The 27,900-nt window shown below is 39.5% G+C and overlaps 1 protein-coding gene across 3 annotated transcripts in view; it reads left to right on the top strand.

The window, feature by feature from the left end:
* LOC146000035 (phosphonopyruvate decarboxylase-like) overlaps positions 1-27,900 on the top strand; it is a 70,996-nt gene that overhangs the window by 18,275 nt on the left and 24,821 nt on the right. For 2 of the 3 annotated variants that reach the window (XM_083137351.1, XM_083137349.1), the window contains exons 2-5: positions 4,160-4,309; positions 7,957-8,104; positions 11,208-11,338; positions 26,974-27,133. In XM_083137351.1, the coding sequence (XP_082993477.1) occupies positions 4,178-4,309; positions 7,957-8,104; positions 11,208-11,338; positions 26,974-27,133 (571 nt within the window). In that variant the 5' untranslated portion in view covers positions 4,160-4,177. The remainder of the gene's footprint in view (positions 1-4,159; positions 4,310-7,956; positions 8,105-11,207; positions 11,339-26,973; positions 27,134-27,900) is intronic. The other variant, XM_083137352.1, reaches the window with a different exon arrangement.

Raw genomic sequence — 27,900 nt, 5'->3', positions numbered from 1 at the left:
ACTGTTCTCTCACAGAGAAACCACGTGGGTATGTCGTTGAAAAGTGTGCCAACTTCTATCAGATTTACCACCCTTCGCTCTGGCGAATGAGTGACTGTTTCTCGCGACGATGTGTTATCAAGGAGGCAAAGTTCGAAAGTTTTGTAGCAGGAAAGTGGTTCCTGCGGTTATTCCCCAAACAAGACACGTTATCAGGCATGAAACGAATATCACGACCTTGAAGTCTTCATCTTAGATGCACTTATCTCGTCGTGTTCTGTTGTCCCATTGTGAGGTAATGATATCGTTGAATGCCCTTTCCCCCATACCTCTTCTGAACTCCGGAGGAAAAAAATAGAGAGGTGGCTTGTTGTAGGGGTGGTATCGAGACGAGACTTGACAAGAGGTCAAACTACTTTTCTCGTTCTCGGTCAGGTCTCGAGGCATATGTTGTATTAACGAGGAAGGTTATCTAAGTGTCCCCCTTCGATTTCCATGAAACTTGGCAGGTGTATAGAGGGGCACAAAGGAAGAAATGCGTGTTCTTGTGTTTCAGCTAAAAAAAAAAAAAAAAACTGTTTTAGGGGGCAACTCCCCCCTCAAATGTCAAGATGAGGAGAGATTGAAGTGGGGATCTGACCCCGAAACCACGTAAATATGGCATAGGGTCCCTCTATACACCTGCCAAATTTCATGGAAATCGGAAGGGGACACAGGGATCAGATCCCCACTTCAATTTGTCCTCATCTTGACATTTGAGGCGGGTTTTGCCTCCCTAAAACAGTTTTTTAGCCGAAACAAAAATCACGTATTTCTTCCTTTGGGCCCATCTATACACCTGCTACACCTGCCAAGTTTCATGGAAATCGGAGGGGGACACTTAGATAACCTCCCTTGTAAGTGACGCCAAAGAATTTCACAACGTATAGAGGTCATTAAAACAAACAAATTTCCTTAACAATGTTTTTCTACTTCGTGGCTCGTCTGACGCTACGATCCAGGTTCGATACCAGCTGGAGGCACATAGTGGTTCGGATCACACTTTAAACTGTATGCCCAGCCCCGATCAGTCATTTTGTGCATAAAGTGGACTATAACAATAACTCAACTCCTTAATTCGCCGCTACGAAAGCTCGAAAAACGGGATTTTATCCTGAATATATGCAACCACCCAGCACAGGCTCACAATTCCCACTAACGGATTGACTTTGTTATTTGTGTCTTGTTTGTAAATAATCAGCTAGATATCTATTTCATGTCTGAAGAAGTCACACAGCAACAGTGGCGGCGATTGGGTTCCAAAACTGGAGGACGGTAAGGTGAACTAGGGGGCAGACAGTATATTTCCCTTTGCAGATAAGGTTTAGCATAGTACGGGGGCAAAACCTCCTAATCGCCGCCACTGCATAGTAAAGAAAATTTGCTTTACACTCTGTCCCTGTAATCTGTAGAGCAAAGCGTTGAGAGCAGGGGAGAAAGCGAAAGGTCGCTGCAACCGCGTTTTCCCCTCCATACACTCACTTCCCCTCTCAAGTTTCTTTGACCGTAAGTTCCTTCGAAGGTAAACGTGGTAACAGAGGGTCACTGCCAGAAAGGCGTTCCAAGCGCCGGATGTTACGGCGGCCTCACCAGTAGCGTACGCAGGATTCTATCAAGGGGGGGTATTTCTAGAACTTTCTCCAAATTCACACTACCATTGTTTTATTATATTTTAATTAAATAATAGGCTAATACTCACAATTAATTAATAATACTTTTAATTAATTAGCTCATTACTACTAATAATATTACTAATACCACTACTACTATTAAGTAGTAGAGATCTACATAAATATAGTATTTATGAAAACAATAGAACGAAATTACTTTCTAGTCATTCGATTTTTATCAAATTCTGGGAGCATTTTTTGTTTCTTTGTTACGAAATAATTGTCTGGTCAACAAGGTGAGACATTTCAAGTGTGAAGAAAATCCATAAAAGCAAGAAAATATATTAAAATAAATTGAAATAATCAAAGTATGGAACTCATCCAAGGAGCTGCGGTGGTCTGGTCGGTGGAGCGTTTGACAACCACGCGGGAGATCCGGGTTCGATTCCCGGAATTGGTTGGAATTTTTCCGGCTTCTTTCCTGCATAAATGTCTCTGATAATTCACATCTGGATTGTCTCGCTGTTCTTACCAACAAAACATTTTGTAATAGTTAAGCTTATTGTCGTTTGGATAATTGTCTAGTCAACAAAGTGAGACATTTAAAGAGACATATTCAAACGTGCCAAGGTAAACAATGGGAAGGCGGACTGCTGACTCCATTATTGTCGTGTATACATTAGAAGCTTGCAACGAACCAAGAACTTTAGTTAATTCTCGTTGTTCACACACAAAAAAAAAATACATGTTCATTGAACACTGGCGTACGTAGGGGGGGGGGTGATGGGGTTACAGCCCCTACCGAAATTTTGAGAAAATCAGAATTTTCAAATAAAAATCCGTTAGGAACTTTAAAAAATCAAAATGCGAAACCTCTTTTCAAGTGAGTCCCGATTAGCATTTTTGTCTTTGAATACAATTTTAATAGACTGAAAAGCTCCAAAACTACGAAATATTTTATTATGCATCCTGCCCTCAAAAACGAAGCCATGTGCTATACACGTTTACTATTCCATCCCCTCCCGAAAAAAAATCCTGCGTACGCCAGTGTATTGAACATTGTTGCAACTTTTTTCTCTTTTAAATCATAGTTGCCCTCATAATTTATTTTCAAGAATCCGTATTTATTTTCAAGGCATTCACTGAAAGACGTGTCTGTTTGGAATGCTGTGCTTTTCTCCGTGCTGCATGGAAATAATAATTCAAATTATTATTATTATTAGTAGTAGTAGTAGTAGCAGTAGTAATAGTTATAGTATTGTCGCAGATCTTTGACTGTGATAAATTGACCATTTTTTTTTCACAACATTCTTCATAATATTTCACAAGCTCAAGGAGGGAGGGTTTAAACCCCGTAACCCCTCCTTGCGTACGCCACTGGGCCTCACCCAAAATGAAGAACGTGACCAACTCTCGGATAGCAAGACAGCAAACTCGTGAACAGTCGGCGCGGCACTGGACTATCCCACAGCTGATTGAAAAGAGCTCATCAGAAGAGGAGTTAACGATAGTGGTTGCAAGGCGCGGTTCAAGTTTTACTGGCCGTTCAAGGCCAACATCTTGTCGCCGGGGACAAACGACCACAGCTGGTTTTAATTCTCGGGGAGGCATTCTGACCGTTCCGTTCATGTACGAGCTAAAGCTAATGTGTGCAGACAACGCCTCATTTCCAAATTGCCAATGCCGGTCTGTGCTATGTTGGCCGTTCGGACTCGTCTCGATTTTACTGATACTTGTGTCATTATCGAACGCGTTTTGAAACAGGGCCGCCATTAAAGGTGTGCAACGTTTGCTGCCGCCGCGCAGGGCCTCATGCTATCCATGTGAACACCTATCTGAATCAGGATTCTAAAAGGCTAAAAAGACGACAAGAAAAGGATCCGCTTTCAAAAAAAGTGAGAAAGGTGTCTTCCAAATATGCTTTACTGCCTTTAAAGATCGTTCAACAATCTCAAGGTTTCATCCTGCGGGCTTGGCGTCATGGTATCAAACAGGAAAAATAAATATCAGTGACAAAACAATGATTAATTAATGCAAATTACTACAACTAAAATGAAATTCTATAATTTTAGGCTGATATTCATTTTCCAGAGGCTTGTGCCCCCCCCCCTCATATAAATATTTTCAGTGTGGCCATGCGGTCTAAGGTGCTCTAGCTTTGTGCTCCAGCTCCAGCACACAGCTTCAAGTGTCCTGGGGGAAGCATTACAACTTTTCTCCTGAGATTTCGGCCTGTGTATGGGACCGGTGGCCATCCACCATCGTGAAGAAATTGGGGAGCAACGAATGAGTAGCATAGGCCAGTCATGGAAAACCTCAATAATGACTTGGGGTTCATCTTGCTGACCACACATCACCCCCGTAACTGCTTCAATGATTCCCACCTCTGGTGGGAGCGAGGCCGACAGTTGGTAGGTAGGCACTGGCCCTCAAAGGTTCTTGCACCACAGGTTATTATTATTATTTCACTAAAGAATAAACTATGTTAAAAATTGTATATTTTTTTACTAATTATTTGTTTTTATCTTTAGTAAATAATAGGATCAGAAATGTTTGCAGTAAGCAGATTTTTGGTGCAAGCAGAAAGGACTGCATCTCTTTTACGAGTTTTTGCTGCAAGTGATGTGAACTCGTTCTCAACGTCATCATCTACCCGGGACAAATTTCAGGAGCAGGTAATGGTAATAATTTCACAATATTCAAGCTTAGCATCAAAGATTGGCAAAATTAAAAATTGACTGCATAATTCAAACTGATGATGCAGTCTGCTTTTAATTTAACATTTATTTTGATATAATTCCACTTGACTTAAAGTATTTTACACCTAAAGCAAGTAAGTGGCCATACACTGAGCTTTAAAATATCCGAACTTGGAAAGTTCCTGTAGAAAAAAAAACTGAAATACTTCAAGTTCTTAAATACAAATTCATTACCTCCTGAACTATTAGTTTCAACAGGCCCATTTATTTGTTAATTTTGCTACTTTGCTCCTCATAGAAACTATTCTGTAAATATATATATAATTTTAGAATTGAATAGTTGATTAATGTATTTGTTTGTAAAAAGCAAAATAAAAATAACTCAAGAGGAACTTCAAAATAGTGTGCTCGTTTACACATTTAAAAAATTAAGATTGGAACGTTGTTCACTTTACAATACAAATGAATGTGTTGTACAGTGGTACCAACTTACTTGGGCCCATGGGGCTCGAGCCTATCCAATAATTTATTATTATTTAATTATATTGTACTTGTTATCATGCTTCACTGCTTCGGAATCCCTGACCAATACACTACCTGCCCAATGCCTGCCACAGGCTTGTACTGAATTACTGAATTCAGAATCAAAACACATAGGTGTTTGAATGCTTTAAGGTTCAAATAATCTTTCGTGCAGTGAGTTATTAAACCAAGTCCTTTATATGCTAAATTGATAACATGATTAAAAAAATAGTTTGTGCCATATTGTGCCATTAGGATTGTTACCAACACATTTCACAATCAGGTTAAGTCTGATTTATTGAAGTCACATCTGTTCATCAGATCATATATTGCAGCGGCGTATACTCTGGGTCACCTAGGTAATCGGAGATGACCCGGCTATAATTTTTTAAAAAGTTATTTTTTATTTCTTCGCAATATTCTTCCGAACCAATCTTTGAATCACATATTTCTTTGCTTCCAGCGCGCGAATGTTTTCAACCGTTTGCCGCGGAATGTCCGTGAGGGTTTTTCTCCAGCTGGTGGAATCTGGTGACGTCAGGGTGAGATTCCACCGGCTCCCTTTAAAACCCTTGACGGGAGGGGAAGGAAACACTGCTTCTCAGGCGCGGTTATTCCGTGGCAAGGGTAAGCTCCTTCTGGAAAGAGTCCATCGGTCGCACTCTCCACCCCAGAGCCTTTGCCGTTCCCTTGGCTGGCACCCTCTTCTGCCATTCTTCCCCGATGGCCTTTGTATCGTAGGAGCTGTGTTGTTTACGACAGGGAAATTTATCAGGAAACAGGTTTTGGGTTCACAAATTACGTACTGAAAAGGAAAGAAGAGAAAATACATCTGAAAATGCGCGAGAAACAGAGAAATCTGAACAACATTTGCGAACCAATTCTATGAAAATTCTCATTTTACGTTTGCTTCTGTCTTCCTGATCTCTGCTATTTCAACAGATATTGTCAAAGGAAAAAAAAACTATTACACCGACCTCCATTGCGGAGTGTTAGCACAGCTCCCTACGACACCAGAGCTCCAGGGTTCGAATACCGGTCTAGGCATGGGTCTTCTTTGTAAATGTCCCTTCATCAATGTCATATCATCACTCGTAGTGATTAGCCAAAAGTAGCAGAAAAGCGACGTCAAATAACAGTTTAATCAATCGATTAATGAAGTAATTAAACTATTTATATGCTTACTTTTTTCATTTTTGTATTTTAAAATGCGTTATTACTTTCTTTGTAGCCTTCAAAACCAGTGAGAGTACTTCTTTCACAGAAATTAATAATTTTTAAAGGGGAAAGCTAAAAAAAAAGGTAAAGTGTTCCCCTGTGCTTAGCACCACGCCATGAAGGCGTATAGGGGGTGTGGGGGTAACGCCCCACACTTTCTTGATCCGGTCATGAGTGGGGGTGATGTGATCAGCATCACGCCCCTGACCGCCTTTACCCCCCAGGGTTTCCCCCAGGTACCCATGTTATTCGACGCTGGGTGGCTATCAGAAATAAATTATATATATATGTACACATATATATTAGGTAATTTAAGTTGCTTTTCCCCCCTCTTTAGATTAACAATGATCATAATGATAAAAGATGTTTGAATGTAAAATATATAAACAAAAAACGCAATGATTCCAACTTATAGAACCTCGCGCATCGCAGGGAATATAAAGCTGAGAAAGGGAATTTTTCAACATCCATAGGGAATTTAATTCTGTGTCAAGCAGGAAGGAACCACAATAGAAGATTGGCGCAGGGAATTGAATGCGTGTTGTAGCGATTCGAGAATTTAATATTTGTTTAGCTGTTAGTGGTTTAGTATTTGTGCTAGTGCTGTGTTCACTGAAGTTAAAGGCAATGAATGGATATAATACAATATTTGCGTGCGAAAATATTTGGAACGGGATCTTTTCCGGAGAAATTTCAAATAGTTAATGTAGGTAGGTCAGTAGCATCTCTTGTACCATAGATCTTGAACTTAAACTTCCGTGTATAAAAACAAAAATCGGGAATGCACGAGTGACTGGGTACTGGGGTAACTTGAATTTTACACTTAAATTAATATTGAGGGTTTTTATTTCACTACCGCATTCCTTTCATATTCTTTGTTACAGGTTTTTTCTTATAGATTTATTATATTCTCTTGTTTTATCATTTGAAATTCCAAACGTAGATTAACTGCAAGTGCAATCACAACAATTATTCGACAGTGGTCGCAACAATAAGGTAAAATTTTTCACACATATATTCATAAATCCTGTATGGATGTTGAGGTAAATTTGCAGGGAGACTTCAGGAGTGGGTGGATGAATCAAGTGTCGGAGATTACCCACTAGTTAAAACCAGCATACGCCACTGATATATTGTACAAATATTACGATCATATTGAACAGGTCAGTATTATAATTACTAAATAACAAACTAGTGAATTACAGTATATATAATGGGTATATTATAACCATATTTTTTTTTTTTTAATGTTATATCTCTGATATGATACAAGACAACAACAAGTCAGTGAACCTGTGATCATATTTGCTATTTTCAGTGTTCTGTTTTATGTATACTCTCTGTGGATTTAATAAACTAGATTAATGTATTCACCGGGTGAGGCTCAGCATGTGTTATTCTCCCACTTAAATTTTAGTTTCATTTATGGAAAATTTATGATGAAAATGTTACAACTATGCAAAATGTGACAAATGACTACCAGTACGATTTGATTCATGATAACATGAATCCTGACATAGTTGAGGAAATAAGGAACAGGAAATTATAAATATGCATGCTTAAGATGCATACTGGGGGTCGCTGTGCAGTAGTTGGTTAGTGCAATGGATCTGTAGTAAAATCACAGATCCATCGTAGATTCGATCCCTACCACAGTCAAAAAGAAATTGGTTCACCTGAAGACAATGTATTCTCTTCAAACATAGTGCTAGAATAAGTATAGTTAAAACACTAGACAATAGATAATGTCGAATTAACATTGCATGTTAAATAAAGAGCATTGTAAATGAAAATGAGTTGGAAACCTCTCTTGTATTCTCCCTCCTATATTGTTTGAAGCACTCTGTAATTATGTAGCTTGGTAATGTGGTTTCTGCTCTATTTTACAGCAAGTAAAAGAGCAGCAGCTAAGGAATAAAGAAGCTGGACACTTGACAGAGCTTGTCAGAGATTTCCTGAACCCAGCAGACTTCTACAAAGCCATTCGGAGATGTGGTATCGACTTCTACTGTGGAGTGCCAGACTCCCTTCTCAAAGGTGTGTAGTAGCACTTCAAGGTGTTAATACAAAGGGCGTTCAATAAGTTTTGGACAGATGGTTATAATATTTTTATTAGTTGCAATATGATGATGTTGCTGTGTCATCATGGCTGTGTGAGGCTTGGCATTGTCATGGTGGAGTTTGATGACCTTACCTTGCAGCTCCGGTCTCTTGGTCTGGAGAGCACATCGTAAATCCATCCTAACAATGCCAAGCCTCACACAGCCATGATGACACAGCAAAAAATCATGAAAATGGGAATGGGAATCGTCCCTCATCCTCCCTATAGTCCGGACGTGGCTCCTTCGGATTTCCTTCCTGTCAGGTCGTCTGAACGCCCACCTGTGGGGAAAAACATTCGACAGTGACAAGAACCTCATTTCTTGTGTGAAACAATGGTGTAAAAGTCAGCCACCTGAATTTTACCAAAGTGCATTCAAGGCATGGAAAGAATGTTGGACAAGATGCGTCACAGCAGATGGGAGGCTACATTGAGTGACATGGTCTTCTAGCCAAAGGATCAAAGTATGTTCACCTAAAATTTCATCATCATATTGCAGCTAATAAAAATATTATAACCATCTGTGCAAAATGTATTGAACGCCCTTTGTATATCCACACTGAATGAATTGTTCTATTGATGCTTGATAAAAGTTAGTTAGTTTATTTTGATTGATAAACATTATAGTTAGTTTTACTTTGCTTTTCTGCCACTTTTGGCCAAACATGAAGATGAGGATAAGTGATGAAAGGATGAAGGGACATTCACAAAGAACACCCATGCCCAGGCCTGAATTGGAACCTGGGACCTCTGGCATCGTAGCACGACGTGCTAACCATTCCACCATGGAGGCAAGCGTGAATTGTTCTATTTTGAAACCCATTTACAAATTAGGTCCCTCGAAAGTGAATTCTGTATAGTTAATATAAACAATACATATACCCAAACTGTCCCATCATCATATTCACCCACTTCATCTTTTGCGATGCGAGGTTCTAGAATTGAAAGAAAACTATAAATAAGGAAGAGGCTACTCTATCTAATATAACTATGTTTTGGCCTCGAGAGCTGCTGTTAAAGCTGCATTGTCAAGATTGTGTTCAGTTGGACAAGACAGTACTACTTCTCAGAGTCTGGAGTTTGAAGGGCTAGTACAAAAAATGGGATAATGTAAAACCCACTGTAAACATCTTTCTTATCTTCATCTTTCCAATGAGAAAATGGGGTTTCTAACAAAACACACACTAAATCATAAACAGGATTCATATTTCTCTTAAAACTGCACAAAAGAGAATGGCACAGGACACTCGGTTCAATTTCTCAAAGGCCAAGTGAAGAGCTTGCTTTCTCTACAAACAGCTCTTTAGTCTCGTAATGGCAAAGCTTGCAGCCCAAACAGGATTATTGTGGCAACAAACGTAACAGCAGCTACCTTTGTGTGCATATATGTGCTTCTCCAACTAGAGCTCTGCACCTGAGATGGATCAGTCCAGCAAAAGCTGTTGCCAAGGGCAAGCACTGCATAATAGACTACAATGCACAAATGAGTTTCTTTTAATACTAATATATGTGATAAGGATCGTTTAATTAAAACATTTTGTACATTATAATGTAATGAAGTGCCACTGCACCTACTTCACCTTAATATCTGCCACTGCTACTTCTTAATAACCCCTTCCCTGCAGTGACCTTGAAGGGAAATGTGACCAAAAAGAAATCTTCTATAAATAGATGCAACCGCAAATTTGTTTCATCGCAAATAATGCAAGAAACTAACTATATAAGAATACTTGTCGCAAAATGAAGCTAAGGAAAACAATGTATATATAGACTCTGCCGCAAATAAGCATTCCATATTAGGTAAGGTAAAAGGTAAAGTTCCCCTCCATACAGCACCATGTCATGAAGGCACATTTAGGGATTTGGTGCTAGGGTCCCACACCCCCACTACATATTCTCGACCTCGGCCATTTTGGAGGTGATGTGATCAGCACCATGCTCCAGCCACCTTTACCCTCCAGGGTTGGCCCCAGTTACACATTGATTTCAGGTTGGCTTATCCCCAGAGCCACTTTATGCAGGGACTAGGCCTGTAAAATTCCAAACTCTCACAACACCCACTCGAGGAATCGAACCCAGGTCTCCCACATGACATTCAGACACCCTACCTACTAGACTAAAGCAGCTCTAATTACATATATTGCAAAGAATATTTTTCAGGAACTTAGAAAGCATCAACAATTATTTTTTTGATTGTCAATAACCCATATCAACTAATAATAGCACGAAAAAGTGATGTCTATAAAAATGACTTGCCGGAATACAAGAACCATTAATTAATACCGTCTCTATATAGGCGCTCCGTAAAAAAGGCCCAATTTTAGAGAGTCTATTCCGCCACAGGGAATGGGTTAATAGCACAATTACTTATATGTCAAGCTATCTGGATGTGATCCACATGTTGACAATAATTGCAATTGTGCAGTAGCTTTTTTAAATCACCAACACAATGTTATAATAATAGAATGTACAGGACCTAGGATGCTACATTGTTTGAATTTAAGTCAACTTTATGCACAGATGGGCTAATCAGAACTGGACCTAGTGTAAGCCAGCGCTCAAAATGGAAATTCCTAGCCATGCTTGATCTAGGTTTGGGATACGAGCAGGGAGGTTTTTATGGTTCAAAATGGAGACAAGAAAGCAAATGAGGGGGGATGCTTTATGAAAATTTTCTTAACTGAGGAAATAACATTCCTCCCACTTCAACCTCTGGTGCAAGATTGACAAATTTCTGGGGAAAAAGGATGAAATGTCACAACAAGAATAAAAATAATTTCAGTTGTAACATTTACTACATTATTTTGTAATATCCAACAGTGGTGATGACAAATTTTAAGAACACAAATATTTCTCATCATAGTCTTATCGGAATATAATTGATTTTTTTAGTGTCAATTGTTTTGTTATTATGTTCAAGATATTTAAATGCTAACGCTGTTATACAAGCCATATATTCATTCAGTTGTCAATTATATTTTAACATGTATTTATCGCAGAAAGTAGTCATATTTCATTCCAGTGGGGTTTTCCTTGCAGATTTCTGTGCCTACATGACAGACAAAGTCCCATCCACAGACCATGTAATAGCAGCGAATGAAGGCAACGCTATCGCCCTTGCTGCAGGCTATCACCTCGCAACAGGAAAGGCCAGCCTCGTCTATTTACAGGTACATAAACACTAGTGTTAGTTTTAGCTACAAGTACATTACAACTGTACTTACAATTAAAATGGTGTTACATACTCAGGAAGGGTTACATGATTCATTTTTAGCTTGTCAAGATCTCCTACTCCATGTTTCCAGTTATCCAACTTTATTTTTAAAAAAATATCTTATTAATCATGTGCATCCAGGGGCGTGCCGTGACCTTTCGTGATAGGCAAGCGATGGGTGAATTTTTCGTTTCGGTTAATTATAACAATTTCAAATATAATATAGGCCTAGACACATCCCCATTTACAATAATGTGCTTAATGGTGACGTATCGGGCTTGACTGTGTGATGTGCATACATACCGTAAAATCAAATCTTCGCTGCACGGTTTTTAAAGAAGGAAAACAGCCTTTCGATATAACTTTTAAATTCCAACCATGAAGAAAATTATGATTTACCTGACATTTGAGGGCAACTATAAATTAAATTACGTTCTTCTTTAACCCTGAAAGTAAGAAACATCCTATTAGCATAAAGTTTTGATATTAAATAAACGGACGGGTTTTGGTTTCTTACTTGGCTAGAATTATGAATCATGACTTGTCCAGTTACTGAATGCAAGCGCAGATGTGATTCTGGGAACGTTCATGTCTTTGCACTGCATTATAAAAATTGCTCAAGTCACTCACCCTAGCCTGTACAGTTCCATCAGTGGCGTGCTCAGGATTTTCGAAAGGGAGGGGTTATTTATACTTTTTCTTGGTAGTCAGCCCTAATTTTGTCATATTTTCCTACTTTTGACGTTCTTTTTTAGGAATACAAGGCGAAAACCCACATCAACCCCCCCCCCTCCCCCTTGGGCACGCCACTGAGTTCCATGGTCCTACATTTGTACTGAATAAAACGCATGGCGAACAAAATAATTTACTGCCACATAACGAGATAATATTGTTGTACTGAGATATTTTAAACTGCCTAATGAAAACTTTCCCATCTTTCTTAGTTGGTTTGGTTATGAACAATTCAGGACACGGCCGCTCATGTTTCACAAGCTCCAACCTTTCCGCCTTATGTTCTCGAACTGAATGGTTTTGAAAGAAGGCCCCTAATAATCAAGTCCTTACCTGCAACACCGCAAATCGATGGCTCGTCTGGTATGTCAACCATGGCGGAAATTTTCAATGTAGAATCATACTTTTACATCAGGTACAAAAACACTACACGAAGAACAGAAAAACACAGCACAATATCACAGTAAAAAAACAACATGCATCCCAGCACCCACGCTTCTTCCGTTTCACCCTACCTGCAGTTTCAGTGTTACATACCCTCCATATTTCCGAGTAACTGACTACATGACGGATATGTTCAAGTACCGGCTGTGATTTTATTTCTTATAAATAGCACACGACTGGTGATCACTGGCTAGCTTCATAATGTAATTTGTTAATTACTATAGAGTTTCAAACATGAAAATCGTACCGCGTGAGGTGGTGCTACAGATGCGCAGAAAATTCTGGAAGTTAGCAACACTTGTGGCCCGTGTGGACGAATTCTTTCCACCACCCTTGCCAAAGACAGATGCGGTCTTGGTGTTGCTTGCCCTCGGCCTTTTTTCTTCGTGAACGGGAATGGACAGTGACCATGCAAGAACTGCATAAGTCACTCAAAAAGCGGGGAGAAAGGCGAGCAGCCCTCTTCTTCTAACGCGGTAAGTCGTACCGCATCGCCCAACGTCGTCAAGGGTGCAGCCGGTTTATGTTTCAAGCCAATAGAACAGGAAATAGGGGAAATGAAAATTCTGTAATGTAAATATCTTATAGTAAATAAATTCCATTCTAAGGTATATAAAGGCATTGAAAAACACGGACTTAAGATATCAAAAGTGTTTTAAAAAACAACGCAAGCGGCGCTTGCCCCGCCTTTCCTTACCGCACGCTTCTGTGTGCATCATTAGGGGAGGAACAGAGGTATGCATTCCCACCATATTTCAGAGGTAGAGACAAACTTATTATTAAACTTAATTAATTACAATGGATTAACCTGTCTCAATTTTCAGGCCTCATACTCTTGTTTCTTGGGTAAATGGATTTTAAGGAAAAGTTGTGAAAACTAAGACTTGACTGAAAAAGTGACCATCCTTTTTTCTTACTTTTAACTTTCGAAGATGTTCAATTTTTTGTTTTCATTCTGTTGCACCGACTGTAAGTGAACAAGATGCAGTTCATGAGTTTAAAATATCTGTTCAAAGTAGTTACATCAAAACCAGAAATGTGATATCTTTAATAATTATTATTTATTAAAATGAAAATAATACAAAAAACAATAACAATAAAAAATGAATTCATCACCTCCCTACACTTTAATGGAGAAATATATTATTTCAATGTAATAAATTTATATACAGGGCATACACAAAAGAATGGTACAGTTTTAAAAGTTAATAATAAATATATTTCTCACCTTACACGGGTAAAACATACACCCTCAGCATCGGCAACTCATGCACTACCAGAAGTTCACTTCTCATGCTTACTGCGAGGTTGCGGGGTCAGTTTCCAACATGGTGTGTCAGCAGGAGTTTCTGTGTCCAGATCTGTAATTACATTGCAGCATGAGTTTACTGCACGGTTTTAAAAAGACACACAACCACACGAGAATTATATAACCTGATGGTACTGACAGTTTGTGTTAAATGGATGCTTGTGTATAGGCACGAGTCCTGGCTGACCTCGTGTCTGATGACATCAATGAAGAATGCATGAGGCATTTCAGTGAATTTCCCGAAGTCAGTGACTATATATCCACCAACACATCTGAAACCCTGGCATGGGAGCAGTGGTGCTAGTGTCGCTAGTTAAAGTTATGGGGAAGCCTGTAGTTCACATATTTTCCAATGTTTCAGAAAGCTTGGTGGATTAAAGAGCATGCATGGTGTTCTGACTGAATACCAATTATGACGATTACATTGTACAACTCCTCCTCCCTCCCTCTCACAGAAATGTATGAGTGCTTCTCAGTGGTGTTCTTCCACAACACTGGATCAGACATGTTGCAAACAGAGACAAACAACCTTCTCCCTTGGCCACCCCGTTTGCCGGATCTTGCACCATGTGAGTTCATTCTTTGGAGGATCGTTAAAGGCAGCTTTTATGTATCACCATTGTCCATGTCCATCCATGAACTTCGTGATTGGATAACACATGCACTGCAGGCCATTACAGCGGACATGCTACTCTGAGTCTGGGATGAGTTTGATTACCGTGTGGATGTGTGTTGCGTGACCCAGGATGCACACACATTGAAGAATTGTAATTAACGCATAAGAAACTTGGATGTTGTGCCCGTGTAACGTGAGAAATGTTCTTTTTTATTAACTTTTGAAACTGCTCCATTCTTTTGTGTGTGCCCTGTATATATCTTACACAGACTAAGGAATAAGCAACTACCATTCCAGTGCAAAAGAATGACCGTGAGTGCTGGTAATGGCAATGCATAAACATATTAATTTATCCCTACTTCTCTTTTATGTCAATAATTAATTAACAAATGAAACAAAACATTTTATATTTGGAATTAGACATATGACATTTTTAGTTGGAGATTACCTAACTTTTCTGTACAAGACAATCAATGCAACAAAAATCAATCAATTCTTTTGGAATCAGTACCTAACTCATACTCTGATCAGATTGCACAGGATTAGAAGAATCTAATATCTGATATTAAATATTGAACTCAAATCATTTTATGCAGTATTCCTATTTTACAAATCCTCCTCCCACCTTTTGAAGTAGAAATGTTCAAGGGAACAATTCACTGTATCAGGATAGATTACTTAAATATACTGAGAAAATAGTGTTTACAATGATTGAAGACAAAGGAATTTAAATTAATCTTAAACTAAACATCATGATTCAGCATCTACTCTCCCTGATATACCAAATCCACATGTAGACTGGCCATAGACGACAAAGGTGTTCATTTTGAATCAACCTCTCAACCCAATATCACCTTCACCTTCACATGCCCTCATACTCCCTCACCCTTCGGATGGTGAACACCTGTGTGATGTGTCTGGGTATACCAGGTAATACGAGGCCCATTTTTCTTGTAGTGGCAACACAGTTGTCGCTGGGACAAAAGACGATCAGGTTTTGTTTAGTCTTGTACTACGGATCGTGTGTAGGTGTTTGGTGCTGAAAAGTACTGTTGTGTGGTAGTTAGAAGACGTTAAAGTGAAGTGTTCATATAATACCACCTGAACAATGTTCACGCGTGACGAACAGCAAATATTCATCAAATTTTAGGTTGCACATGGAAGGAATGCATGCCAAAATCACAAGAGCTTATGTGAGGAATGTGGGGACCATCTTTACCGTATCATACCGTAGCCAGATGGGCCAAAGCATTTGAAAGTGGTCGTGAATCAGCTGCAAAAGAACATGTTGGCTGGCGACCCTCGAACGACAACAGATCCACACCACCTTGATGCACTTTGCAGATTGCTGGAGAGTGATCAACGTTGGACATGTAGTGAATTAGCAAATGAACTGAAGATTTCACCATCTTCTGTATACCAGATGCTAACTCAGGACCTCGGCCTGGTAAGATTTCGCCAAAATTGTCCTCTCATGCCTTCACGCGTGAACATTGTTCAGGGCGGTATTACACACGGACATCACTTTAATGTCATATATTTCTCTGCTCAGGGACGTCGGAACTTATTTTGGAGTGGGGCAGGTTTTCAAATCTATCAACCAGATTTTACAATATCATCCCCATATATATATATATATATATATATATATATATATATATATATATATATATATATATATATATTAATTATTATTAAATAGCTTATTTTATTTTATTGTTATACTTATTGAATATATGAATATCCACAGTGGCGAAGACTCATAGGAGATAAGAGAAGGCCCAGAGACCTATATTACGGAATATTTTATTACTTATAATTCTATTAAACGGCACTTAATACACGAAAACTGAAATTTTAGGTCTTCCGACCTTTACTGCAAATTTCCACCCCTGCCTGGTACTTGATCTTCGCATGCAGTGTAGTATGATGGTATTGAGGCATTCCTTTAATGATTAGTAACATAACTGAAAACGCACTACGTTTAAAAGGATGCAAAGTACATGCGTAGAGTCCAGCGCAGATAATTCTGCCGTGCGATGCGCAAAACAACTAAAGAAGCAGTGTTGCTAATGGAGCAGATAGAAAAATCGCTGCAGTGCGCCGATGCACAGCTGTTACGTACAACAATAAAATTAGAGAATTCAGGTCTATCTAACGTTGAGTTTTAAACGTCATGCATTATACCAGGACTATGATTAATATGTACTAACAAGTGGCTTTGTATGTAGCTACATACATATGGACTAAAAATTTGCAAAATATGAACTAACACATAAGTAAAATTACCAAAAATGCTGCAAAGAAGACTTCTTCATACGATTCCTTATTTGAGTGATTTCAAACAAAATAAAAAAATATATATATATTATTTTTCATTGCATTAATGCACTGGTGGCGTTCTAACTTTTCACTCCCAAAACCCGTATACACTGGTATGGAACTGCAACGGCAGATAATAACATGCCAACGTGTTAAACCGCTACAATTGCACCATAACACTCCTCCTGAAGCAGTATTATTATTTCCTCTCTGAGATCGGCGACAGTCGGTTGCCTTTGTTGTACATTTACAAAGGATGCCGGCTTCCACAACAATAACAAGTACATATACTGCCACTAGACGATAAGCTGCGCGGCTTTTTCTTTTGTTATGAACCAGGGCCGGCGCTAGTCATTTTGCCTCCCTGGGAGGTGGCGGCAGATGCCGCTCTATTTCGACCCCCCCCCCCCCCCCGGTCATTACGCAGCAACGGAAAATTGAAAATCAATATATTCCTAACTAAAACATCAAAATATAAAATAAATAATGAGACTTCTTATGCTATTTCAATACTATTCAGCGCCAAAGAATATCTCGCTCGATCACAGTTTTCAATAGGCTTATTTTTTTCTTCTCTTCAAATTTTGCCGCTCTGGGCGATGGGACGGTTCGCCCTCCCCTTCCGCCGGCCCTGCTATGAACTTGGTCACCCATCAAAGCATGGCAATTTTAACACAGAAAACAATATGTATCGCATTAAGCAGCAAAAATGACAGCCTCCTCTATGCAATTTCTACAAGAACACGTGCCGGAGCCAGAGTTGAAATGATGTTGGAGCCACATCATTTATTTATTTTGAATAATTCCAAAATTATGAAATATGAACAATTTGTTGCTGCTGTTCGCTGCTCTCTTGCCAAAATGCTTTATTGGGATGCTAACACCATGACTGGCTTCCTCCTTCATGAACCCGAGCTTGGCTATGGAAGGTTTTTGATTTCAACTTCGACAGAACTGGAGGCATTATGGAATTTAACGTTCATTAGCAAACACACACTTTTACATACACACACGCAATACACGCACACAACGTCAAACCGGTCAAATACTTAGTATAAAATAAAAATATGGTGCTTCCAATCCAACAAAACTCACAGCCACTTTACCTGCCTTTTCCCTTCCTTGACAGAAATAGTGCTTCATTATTACAGTTGGCAACACTAGTTACTAGCTAGCCAATGAACATGCACTGCATAAAAGAAGCAAGCACTACGCCGTGCTATATTGCCACATTAGCGTCCCTACCGAACGGGGGGAACCGCGAGCTGGAGCGCTATTCAATTGTTTTCAATGATGTTTGCGCGAGTGTGTCCAGGAATGGAATGACAATGTGGCAACAATAGCGAAGGTTTTCGAGCAGGGTAGAACACATGATGCTAAGAGAGAGGGAGACGAAACGAAAATCCGTTTCTACGCAACGGCAAATTTACGTGTGTGGCACTCTAAACGTATTGAGAAAATCCATGTTTCTGAAGCTTTCTGATTGATGTGTTGTAATGAAAGTTGCCTGTGGCCGTGTTCTTATTTACCATTTCATCATTTTATAAATCTTAGTATAATTTTAACAAAAACGTCATATACTAAAGAAGAATTGCATGAATGAAAGAGTTAAAAGTAGATAATTTAATGATACATTAGCTTATTTTACTTCACTTTTCTACCATGTTTGGCTGATCGCGAAGGCAGTCGATGAGATTGGTGCAATATGGTATATTTTATTTGGTAAACGCTATATGTTTTATATTTCAACATATAAAACATTTCTGATTCTAAAATGGCGTAACAAAACAATTCTTTCACCTTTTACCGATATTTTCAAATCCCAGACTGTTATCAGAGATTAAGATTAAGAAATGAAACTATCAGTAATTTTAGAGTATTTCTAGGCTTTAGTTTGCAACAAAAGCTTTCAAATATAGTGCATGGCTGGAGAGGGCCGAGGTGTCAAATAAGGGGCAAGTCGACACGTTACGCCAAGAGCTTCAAAATTAGATTTTTGATCTGTAATTATCGTAGCAGGTAGGTACTTGGTATTGCGTTTGAATGAAATCAGTCTGAGCTATACATGTCTTTTCATGTCAATGGCCCCTCTTAGATGTTTCAGATTTGAGAGAAGAACCTAAGACTGAAGGCGACCCCCCTCCCCCACTACCCCCCAACTCTGAGAAGTCTAAAATATCTATTATGCCTCGACCTTGGCACAGGCCTGCAGCTAGAATTGATCTCCAGGGGGGGGGGGGTTCACGGATTATCAAGGGGGTGGCTTTGTAAACCAAGTCCATTTTTCAAAAATTTAACAGTGTTAAATGAAGGTGAATTATTTGTGTGTGTGTGTGGGGGGGGGGGGGGTGTCATTAAGTTAATATAAAATTTAGAAATATCACACAAATTGTACATTTTTCTATAGGTATCTTCTAAAATATCTTTTGAAGTGTTAATTGCTATTGACATCATCCCTTATTACATACTACACACTACTTTTGATGATACAGATATTTATATCATACAAAAATGCACAATATTCAATCATAGTGCTTACCCTACATTACACCCCCAGCTGAAAGAATAAAACTTCCCATCGTTCCTAATACTTAGGAACTGTTGACCTTTCATGCAGATATGGAAGGAATGTGTATGATGACGTCAAAGTCACAGATGTCTGTCTGTCTAAACGGGAGATCGCAACAGGGGCAGCAAATGTACGGATAAAGAAGCTCCACTGTGCAAGGACATTCTATAGACTAGAGAATCTTCTAAATACTTGCCCCTTGATTGATTTGCTGTTTTAAGTACACTTTATGCACAGTAAGGCTAATCGGGACTAGACCTACAGTTTAAAGTGGGATCCGACCCACTTGTGCCTCCACCGGGTATCGAACCTGGTACCCCTTGTTAACAAGGCGACGAAGCTACCACTGTGCCATCGGAGAGGCCCTGCCGCTACTTCGACTTCAGCTAAAAAACTAGACGAATTTTATGTTTTGTGAATGTATCCTTCACCAAGTTGTGAGCAAAATAATATCTGCTGTCTACATTTTCACTCTTCACTGCAAACAAATTATACAAAATATTTTTACCTTGCTATGCAAGAACTTTCTAAATTTTGTAGAGAAACTCAACACGTTTTGTGACACATTACAAGTGTTCGAAAAGCCCCCTCTTCATGATTCTGCAGACATAAACTTTATAATCAAGTTATTCCCAAACATGATGAATCATGTACCTATCAATTCGATCAAAAGCACTGATGATACGAGCCCGCAGTTCTGCTAGATCACTCGGTAATGGAGGCACAAACTCTAGATCCTTCACATAACCCCCCCCCCCACACACACACACACAAATCACCATGAGGCAATGACAGCAGTTGTTGAACATCATTTCCACAACAACCGCTCCATCGTTTTGATACTCTGGTGGTTAAGATTTTGTGGACATTGTGATGGAACTGGTGGATCAAGTTCTCACTGTCTGTCTCCAACTGTGGCATGAACCAATTTTCTAACATGTCGAGATACAGTAATGTATTGTTCGCTGAAGAAGAAGTAGCCGTAAACTCTAAATTTTGAGATTACACAAAAACATTGAGTTCTAGAAAGTCACGAATATGCTCAACAGCGCCACGGTGAACAGAAAACTTCATAACTTGTAATTTGTCACAAAATTTGTTGAGTTTCTCTACAAAACTGCAAAGTTACTTTGTGATACGTTCAATAATACATGTACAGTAACAGCATGAAACCGCTATCAATCATTTGTAGACACCCTGTACTTTACGCTACTTAGGCTTCAGTTCATAAACAAGATGAAGGAATGTGATAGCTGATCTTCGTTCTGTGAATTTGTCCTTTGATCAAGTTATAACCACATAATATCTGCTGTCTACATTTTCACTTGTCACTACAAACAAATTATACAATAGTTTTATATAATGACCGGGTGCTAACGACAATGCAAGGGGGACTGATGACGATGCCGGGGGGGGGGGGCTGACGATGATGCCAGGGAGGACTGAGTCCCCCCTGGCCCCTGCCTGGCTACGGGCCTGCCTTGGCACCTAAAGCTAACCTCCCAACGTAAAAATAAATCACCCGTGAACATAAGAATGAACGGTGTTACCTCTTTCTGAGGTCTAAAACTAAGCCATCAGCCCTAAACATGACGTTTAAAATAAAACAGTAAACTTTTAATAAATCTAAATGGCCAACAAATGAAAGTTTCTCCCTTCCCACGAGAGGAGGTCGTTCATACACTCCAAAGTTTGCAGCGTTAAAGCCCAAAAGGGCAGAGAACTGATGGTGTACCAGAACGATACTAGTCTGTCTCTAGTCTCGTCTTTTTATATCCTTTCACACAGAAATTGTAAATTAGTAAAGAAAACCTAAGGAGAGAAGTAAAACTTACTAATCTCTTGATTCTCTATCAGGCGACTAATTGCAGTGCACTGATGCGCGATCTTGCAGTTGGTCTATTTTCTGCAAATGATTTAAATGTACGAGGGTGGTTTGAAAAGTTCTCGGAATCACCACCAGATGTCAGTGCTAGGACAACGAGGTTCCCGCATAGTAATAGGCCATCCTTTATTAATAAACACGTGGCGCGTCAGTGTTCTGGGTAGAGATCTGTGGTGCAGACGTCACTTTGTAGTTGTTCCCGTGCAGTGCTTTGTGAAGATGGAAAAAAATCGAGATTCGAGCGGTGATTAAGTACTTCGTAAAGAAAGGTATGAAAGCAAAGGAAATTCATGCCGATTTTCTGAACACACTGGGGGACTCTGCTCCTTCATATTCAACTGTTACAAAGTGGACAAACGAGTTTAAGTTTGGTCGGGACAGCTTAGAAGATAATCCATGTAGTGCTCGCCCAAAATGTGCTACTACCCCAGAAATTATTGAAAAAGTGCATAAATTGGTCATGGAGGATCGCCGACTGAAAGTGCGTGAAATTGCTGAAGCTATAGGAATGTCATCCGAACGGGCGTATCACATTTTAACAGTTGAATTGGATATGAGAAAATTATCTGCAAGATGGGTGCCGCGACTTTTAACACAGGACCATAAACGCATCAGAGTGGACATGTCCGAACAATGTTTGACTCGTTTTAATAGAAACCAAACAGATTTTTTTGCGCCGGTTTGTGACGACAGATGAAACGTGGGTTCACTACTATACCCCAGAGACAAAACAACAGTCAAAGCAGTGGAAACATGTTGATTCACCACCACCAAAGAAAGCAAAGGCAATGCGGTCGGCCGGAAAGGGAATGGCGTCAGTGTTTTGGGATGCGAAAGGGATTCTGTTGATCGATTATCTTCCCACTGGTCAAACAATTACGGGACAATACTACGCTAATCTCCTCGACCAACTAAAGCATAAGATACAGGAAAAGAGGCCAGGTTTGGCAAGAAAGAAAATCATCTTGCATCAGGACAATGCGCCCTCACACAAGTGTCGTTGGCATGGCAAAAATTCATGAACTTGGTTACGAATTGTTGCCACATCCGCCTTATTCGCCTGATTTGGCTCCCTCAGACTTCCATCTTTTCCCCAAACTCAAAAGTTTCCTCGGTGGACGGAGATTCTCTTCAAAGGAAGAACTAATAGCTGAAGTTGACACGTATTTCACAGGCCTGGAGGAATCTAATTTTCGAGATGGGATCAAGGCATTGGAACATCGCTGGACCAAGTGCATTAGTGTACAGGGAGACTACATTGAATAATAAAAAAAATTCACTGTTGTAAGTCGTTTCTTTCTATTCCATTCCGAGAACTTTTCAAACCACCCTCGTATATAAACTATATATGCACAGTTATATCGCTTGGTGCAGAAGGAAATTCAAACTCATCACTACAATTTGCAGAGTAAATGTCGAAACATGCCTTCTGCAGCTATTCTACTCTGAACAATGACCGGCTCGTCTGACCAAGTCTAAATTTGGAAAGGGAAGGTGAGATTAGCCTAGGCTTGAATTTCCAAGAACTTACAAGGTGCACCTTTTCTCATGGCCGATGACCTCTTTGACAGCAAGGGGCTCTAAAGAAAGCTCGTGTTCCGAAAGTGCACCGGAAGATCTAAATTAAAGTTAAGCTGTCCTCTGTACCCCTCCCCGGTGCATTCTTATATGCAAGCGTACCTACAAGTGTACAAAACCTGGGGCAGTCTTGAAAGCAAAACTGGAAACAGATGCAGCAGCAAATTCCTACGCGGATACCTGATTTGCAGAGACTTGGCTGCGATGTCACGTGCTTCTTGTTGTTAACAGAAACTTGAGTGCACATTCACAAATCTAGTCCAAAAATATTTTTCCAAATATTCTTCACAACCAAGATAAGGTGAAATATATGTAGTCTAATTTTTTAGGGTGTGACTGGGGGGAGGGGGAGCAAAAAGACAATCTTGCCCCTCCTCTGTGGCTTTTAACATCAGGCAATACTGAAAGCACTTGTGGGTAGAGGCGAAACAACCAAGGGAGGAACTTTTATTTCTTGGCCATTTAGATTTATTAAAAGTTCACTGTTTGCTTTAAATGTCATGTTCAAGGCTGATGGCTTAGTTTTAGACCTCAGAGGTAACACCATTCATTGTTATGTTCACATGTAATTTTATTTTTTAACCCATGCCATGTAGGCACATTTAAGGTATGTGGGGGTAGAGTCCACACATTTTCGATCTCGAACATTTTCAAGGTGATGTGATCAGCACCAGCTGCATTTACCCCCTAGGGTTGCCCCCAGGTACCCATTCATTTTAGGCTGGGTGAGCCCAGGAGCTGCTTTTTGCAGGGATAAGGCCAGAAAAATTCCGGACTTAGATCACCAACCACGGAAATCGAACCCGAGTCTCCGCATGGCAGTCAGATGCCCTACCCACTAGACCACCGTGTCGTGTCGCATTCGTCCCGGATTTTTTTCCATCTTCACTTTTTTTACCTAGAAAGCACAAGCTCCATCTGCCCCCCCCCCCCCTGGTTTGGAGCCCTTGCATCCATAGAATGTAGTTGCAGATGGAAAAGAAGAGATTTAAAATTAGGCTGCTCTCTGCCTTCTTCCCATTGGGGTACGTGGGCTTTATTGTTTCACACTGACCGCATCTGTCTGTAAAATCGAAGCGGTGAATTTCTGAGGGGATAATTCCACCTTACACTTGATTTGCGGAGATGTGTCTGCGATTCATATCTGCACATGGATCTTTTTGTCACGTACAGGTTCTTGCTGGTATCGAAACTTGAGTCCACGTTCATTTAACTAGTGCAAAAATATTTTTCCATTTTTTTCAAAACGAAACATAACTTGGAAAAATATAGTCTCGTTTTTAGCACGCAACCAAAATACGATTATGCCCTTCCCTCGACGATGAGGGGGTGCAAGTCCACCCCCCTTGTATGTGTGTGTGTTTAGTGTTTAGTTTATATGGTTTTACATGTATACATAATTACTAGAGCCTGGAAGTTTGGCAAAATGCCTCTTTTTATCTACTGCATATATTGATAAAAATTTTCCGGATATACGGTTTTTATGTTGTTTCGAATGTTTTAGAAGCTTTTTCATTTTGCCTATTTTGCCTATTTGGGACCCCACTGCCTATTTTCAATTATAATGCCTTTTTTGACTTTTTCAATGAAATTTGACCAATTTTTTTTTAAAAAAAATATGTATATAAATTATTTTTCTCCCAAAAAAAACGTTGTTGGCATTTATTTTTCTTCCATTGATTAAGTGAATAATTTTCGCCTTATTTAATTAATATTGAACTCACACATGTTTCAACATTGCTGAAGGAGAAAAGTGTGAGAAAAAAGTATTTCCTGCTGAGTTAGGATATTGCCTTTCGGTTAACATATCCTTGTGCATGATTGACTGCTGAAAACCTGTTGCAGAACACCTGCACAATTACGTCATCACGTCCAGCCTCCATGTCAGGAGGTTATTGACAAGAAACAGACAGCACTAATGCCCAAGGGCCTTTGCATGGATTCCAAAATCAAGTTCTCTATCTTTAGTTTAGTTCTGCACTTTGGAGGGAAAGGATTTGTAGTTGTTATCATGCTGAAATTTAGTGTGCCATTAAGTGGTAAGTTACATGGTTACGTGCTTGAATTTGGTGGAAGCACATTTTTGACAGACGGTACTATTCTTCTCTGCAAGATATGTGAAGAAACAACCAACCATGAGAAAAAATACTTTATATCTCAGCATGTGTCAACAGCCAAGCATAAATCTGCAGCTGCTAAAATGATCGGACAGAAGAAGATATTCCTAACTTCAATAGTGGGCACTTCATCCAACAGGCAATCTCAGTTTTCTCTTGAATTGTGCAAAGCTTTCATGGAAGCAGGAACACCTTTCCGGAAAGTGGAAAACAAGTCACTGAGGAAATTCCTGGAGAAATACACTAAAGAAACGGTGCCGTCAAAATCTATGCTGCGGAAAACATATTTAAGCGTCTGCTACGAAGAAGCTCTGCAAAGAATTCATGCTGATGTTGGTGAAAAGAAGAACTGGATTTCAATAGACGAAAGTACTGACGGTATGGGACGCTACATAGCCAAAGTCATCATAGGAACTATGGAACCAACATACGGAGAATCCTCGTCATTTCTTCTCACGTCAGAACAACTAGAGAGAGCCAATGGTTCGTCAATAGCTCAGTTATTCTCAAATTCCCTACTTCTGCTCTGGCCACATGGAGTACATTATGATGACGTGTTACTTTTTATTAGTGATGCAGCTCCCTATATGAAGAAGGCTGCCATAGCATTGAAAATTCTCTTCCCGAAGATGCTTCATATCACATGTGTAGCCCACGCAGTGCACAGAATCGCTGAAGAAGTTAGAGTGTTGCATCCAGAAGTGGACAGGTTGATTTCAAACACAAAGAAAATATTTCTGAAGTCTCCATCTTGAACCCGAAAATTTCAGGAAGTTGCGCCTGAGCTTAGTTTACCTTCACAACCAGTCTTGACGAGATGGGGAACCTGGATATCAGCAGCTATATATTATGCTAACAACCTTGAAAAAATCAGTGAGGTGATCGACGCTCTTCCAGAAAATGAAGCGGCTTCAATTCGTGAAGTGGGAAAAAAAAACTCCTGTGCTATTCAGAACTGAAAAATGAACTGTCGTTTATTTTTGCACATTATGGTGAATTGCCAGAGACATCCATGAAAATCTTCGAGGAATCTATGCAGCAGATGATGGACGTGCCAAGAGAAGAGGGGTCAGCTGTTGCGGAAAAGTGCAAACGGATAGTGAGTGCAAATGAGGACTTGAAACAATTGAAAACAATTTGTGATATTCTAAAAGGTGAAAATGCTGTTACCGAAATGAGTCCAGCTACATTAGCTTATTTTATGTATGCTCCAATAACGTCTGTCGAAGTAGAAAGATCATTTTCTATTATGAAAAAACATTCTCTCTGACAGACGACTATCAATGAATATTGAGAACTTAAAAAAACACTTTCTAGTTATGTGCAATCAAGATGGAGAAAATTGAAATGCTCTTCCCAATGTAGATTTTAACATTTTGCTAGAATTTTTTTTTTTAAAAAAAGTGACTTCCAAATCTGCCTTTTTTCGGTTTATTTTGCCTTTTTTTTCATTTTCAGTGCCTATTTTCCACATAATAAATGCCTTTTTGCCTGCCTATTTTAACGAAAATAAATGCCTGAACTTTCGGGCTCTAATTGTATGTTGTAGTTCTAATTTGATTTCCAACTGTCCATACTTTGTTCTTTCGTCTTTTTTTAATATTATTTTTGTTTCCTTTTTCTCTTATTGGATATATGTACTGTTTGTAGGAAATGTATGTCAACTATAGACTCTATTCCGACAAGGGTTAGGTGGGAGAACAGCATATGCTGAACCTCGCCCACTAAATAAAGATATTATTATTATTATTATTCCGAGCCACTAGTCACATAATGAGTTATGTCATTCCTAGCCGAACAACTGCCTACGATTATGCATGCAATCGATTTAACTTTAAGAGTGATGTACGTACAAGGTCACATTATAAATTGGAAATATGCTAAATGCCAGTCTGATGGTACTCATTTGTTAGGAGACTAAGCGGACCTTGGAAACCATTGAGACCTGTAGAGTAATCCCCACTTACATTAGAATTTGTAAGGTCAATTGCAGTCTTAGAAGTTTCTTTATGCTTGCAGAACTCTGGATTGGGCAACTGTGTGAATCCCTTGGTGTCATTGGTTGCTCACGAAGTATACTCCATTCCAATGCTGCTGCTGATTGGCTGGAGAGGGGAGCCTGGGAAACGAGATGAACCTCAGCACTCAATACAAGGCCACGTCACACCAGGGCTTCTTGGTAAGATAAACTTTTCCTCTTTTAATAGCATGGAAATAGAACAATCCAACAAACAGCTGTGCAAAATGGTCATGTCTGTCTCTGATAGGTATTGCAATATCTAGGAAAAACTGGAAAGTGGTGGGTAGCAGTGGCGTAAATAACACCCCCGCAACCACCATGACGTGGGGTGCACTCGAGCTTTGGGGTCACAGTAAGAATGAAAAATTAAGAAAGACCGTTAGTTCACAAAAGTTTTCCTTTCGGCTTTAAAATATATTTTCAACCGAACACATATATTTATGCCCCTAAAACTGCAAATAGAAAATGTTAATCACTAGAGAAGTAGAAAGTGAATTTCCAGGTTAGAAGAGAACCTTCATTAGCTGAATAGTTCCGAAGGGTAGATGACAGGCAAGGAAATGTGCTGAAAATGTTTTCTTCCCTCCCCGCCCCTACTTAGCACCTGCATTTTACCAAGGTTTGGTGGAATTGTGCTGTTGTTAAGTTTCTTTTGTAGTTGTTGTAGGGAAATCAACTAAAATCACAAGAAGAACGCTGCTAAACGCTGAAAGCGATCGTGCTCGAAAACTGGACTTGACGAACCAAGCACAAGAATTTGCTTCCACAAAAAACGCAGAGGACTGGTAATGGGCATTTAACAGTCATAATTTTTGTAGTAACAGTGCATTTTCATTTGTAATTGTAACACAATTTTTTACCATTTGTCTTTTAAAACCTTTAGTACCAGTTTCCAAATAGATTCAAAGTATATGTATGTATTTTCA

The sequence above is a fragment of the Lepisma saccharinum genome, chromosome 16 (genome assembly GCF_977018435.1).
Source record: "Lepisma saccharinum chromosome 16, izLepSacc3.1, whole genome shotgun sequence".
In the NCBI taxonomy this organism is placed as follows: Eukaryota; Metazoa; Arthropoda; class Insecta; order Zygentoma; family Lepismatidae; genus Lepisma; species Lepisma saccharinum.
The sequence above is the reverse complement of the archived record's forward strand: the minus strand, read 5'-3'. Positions and strand labels throughout refer to the sequence as shown.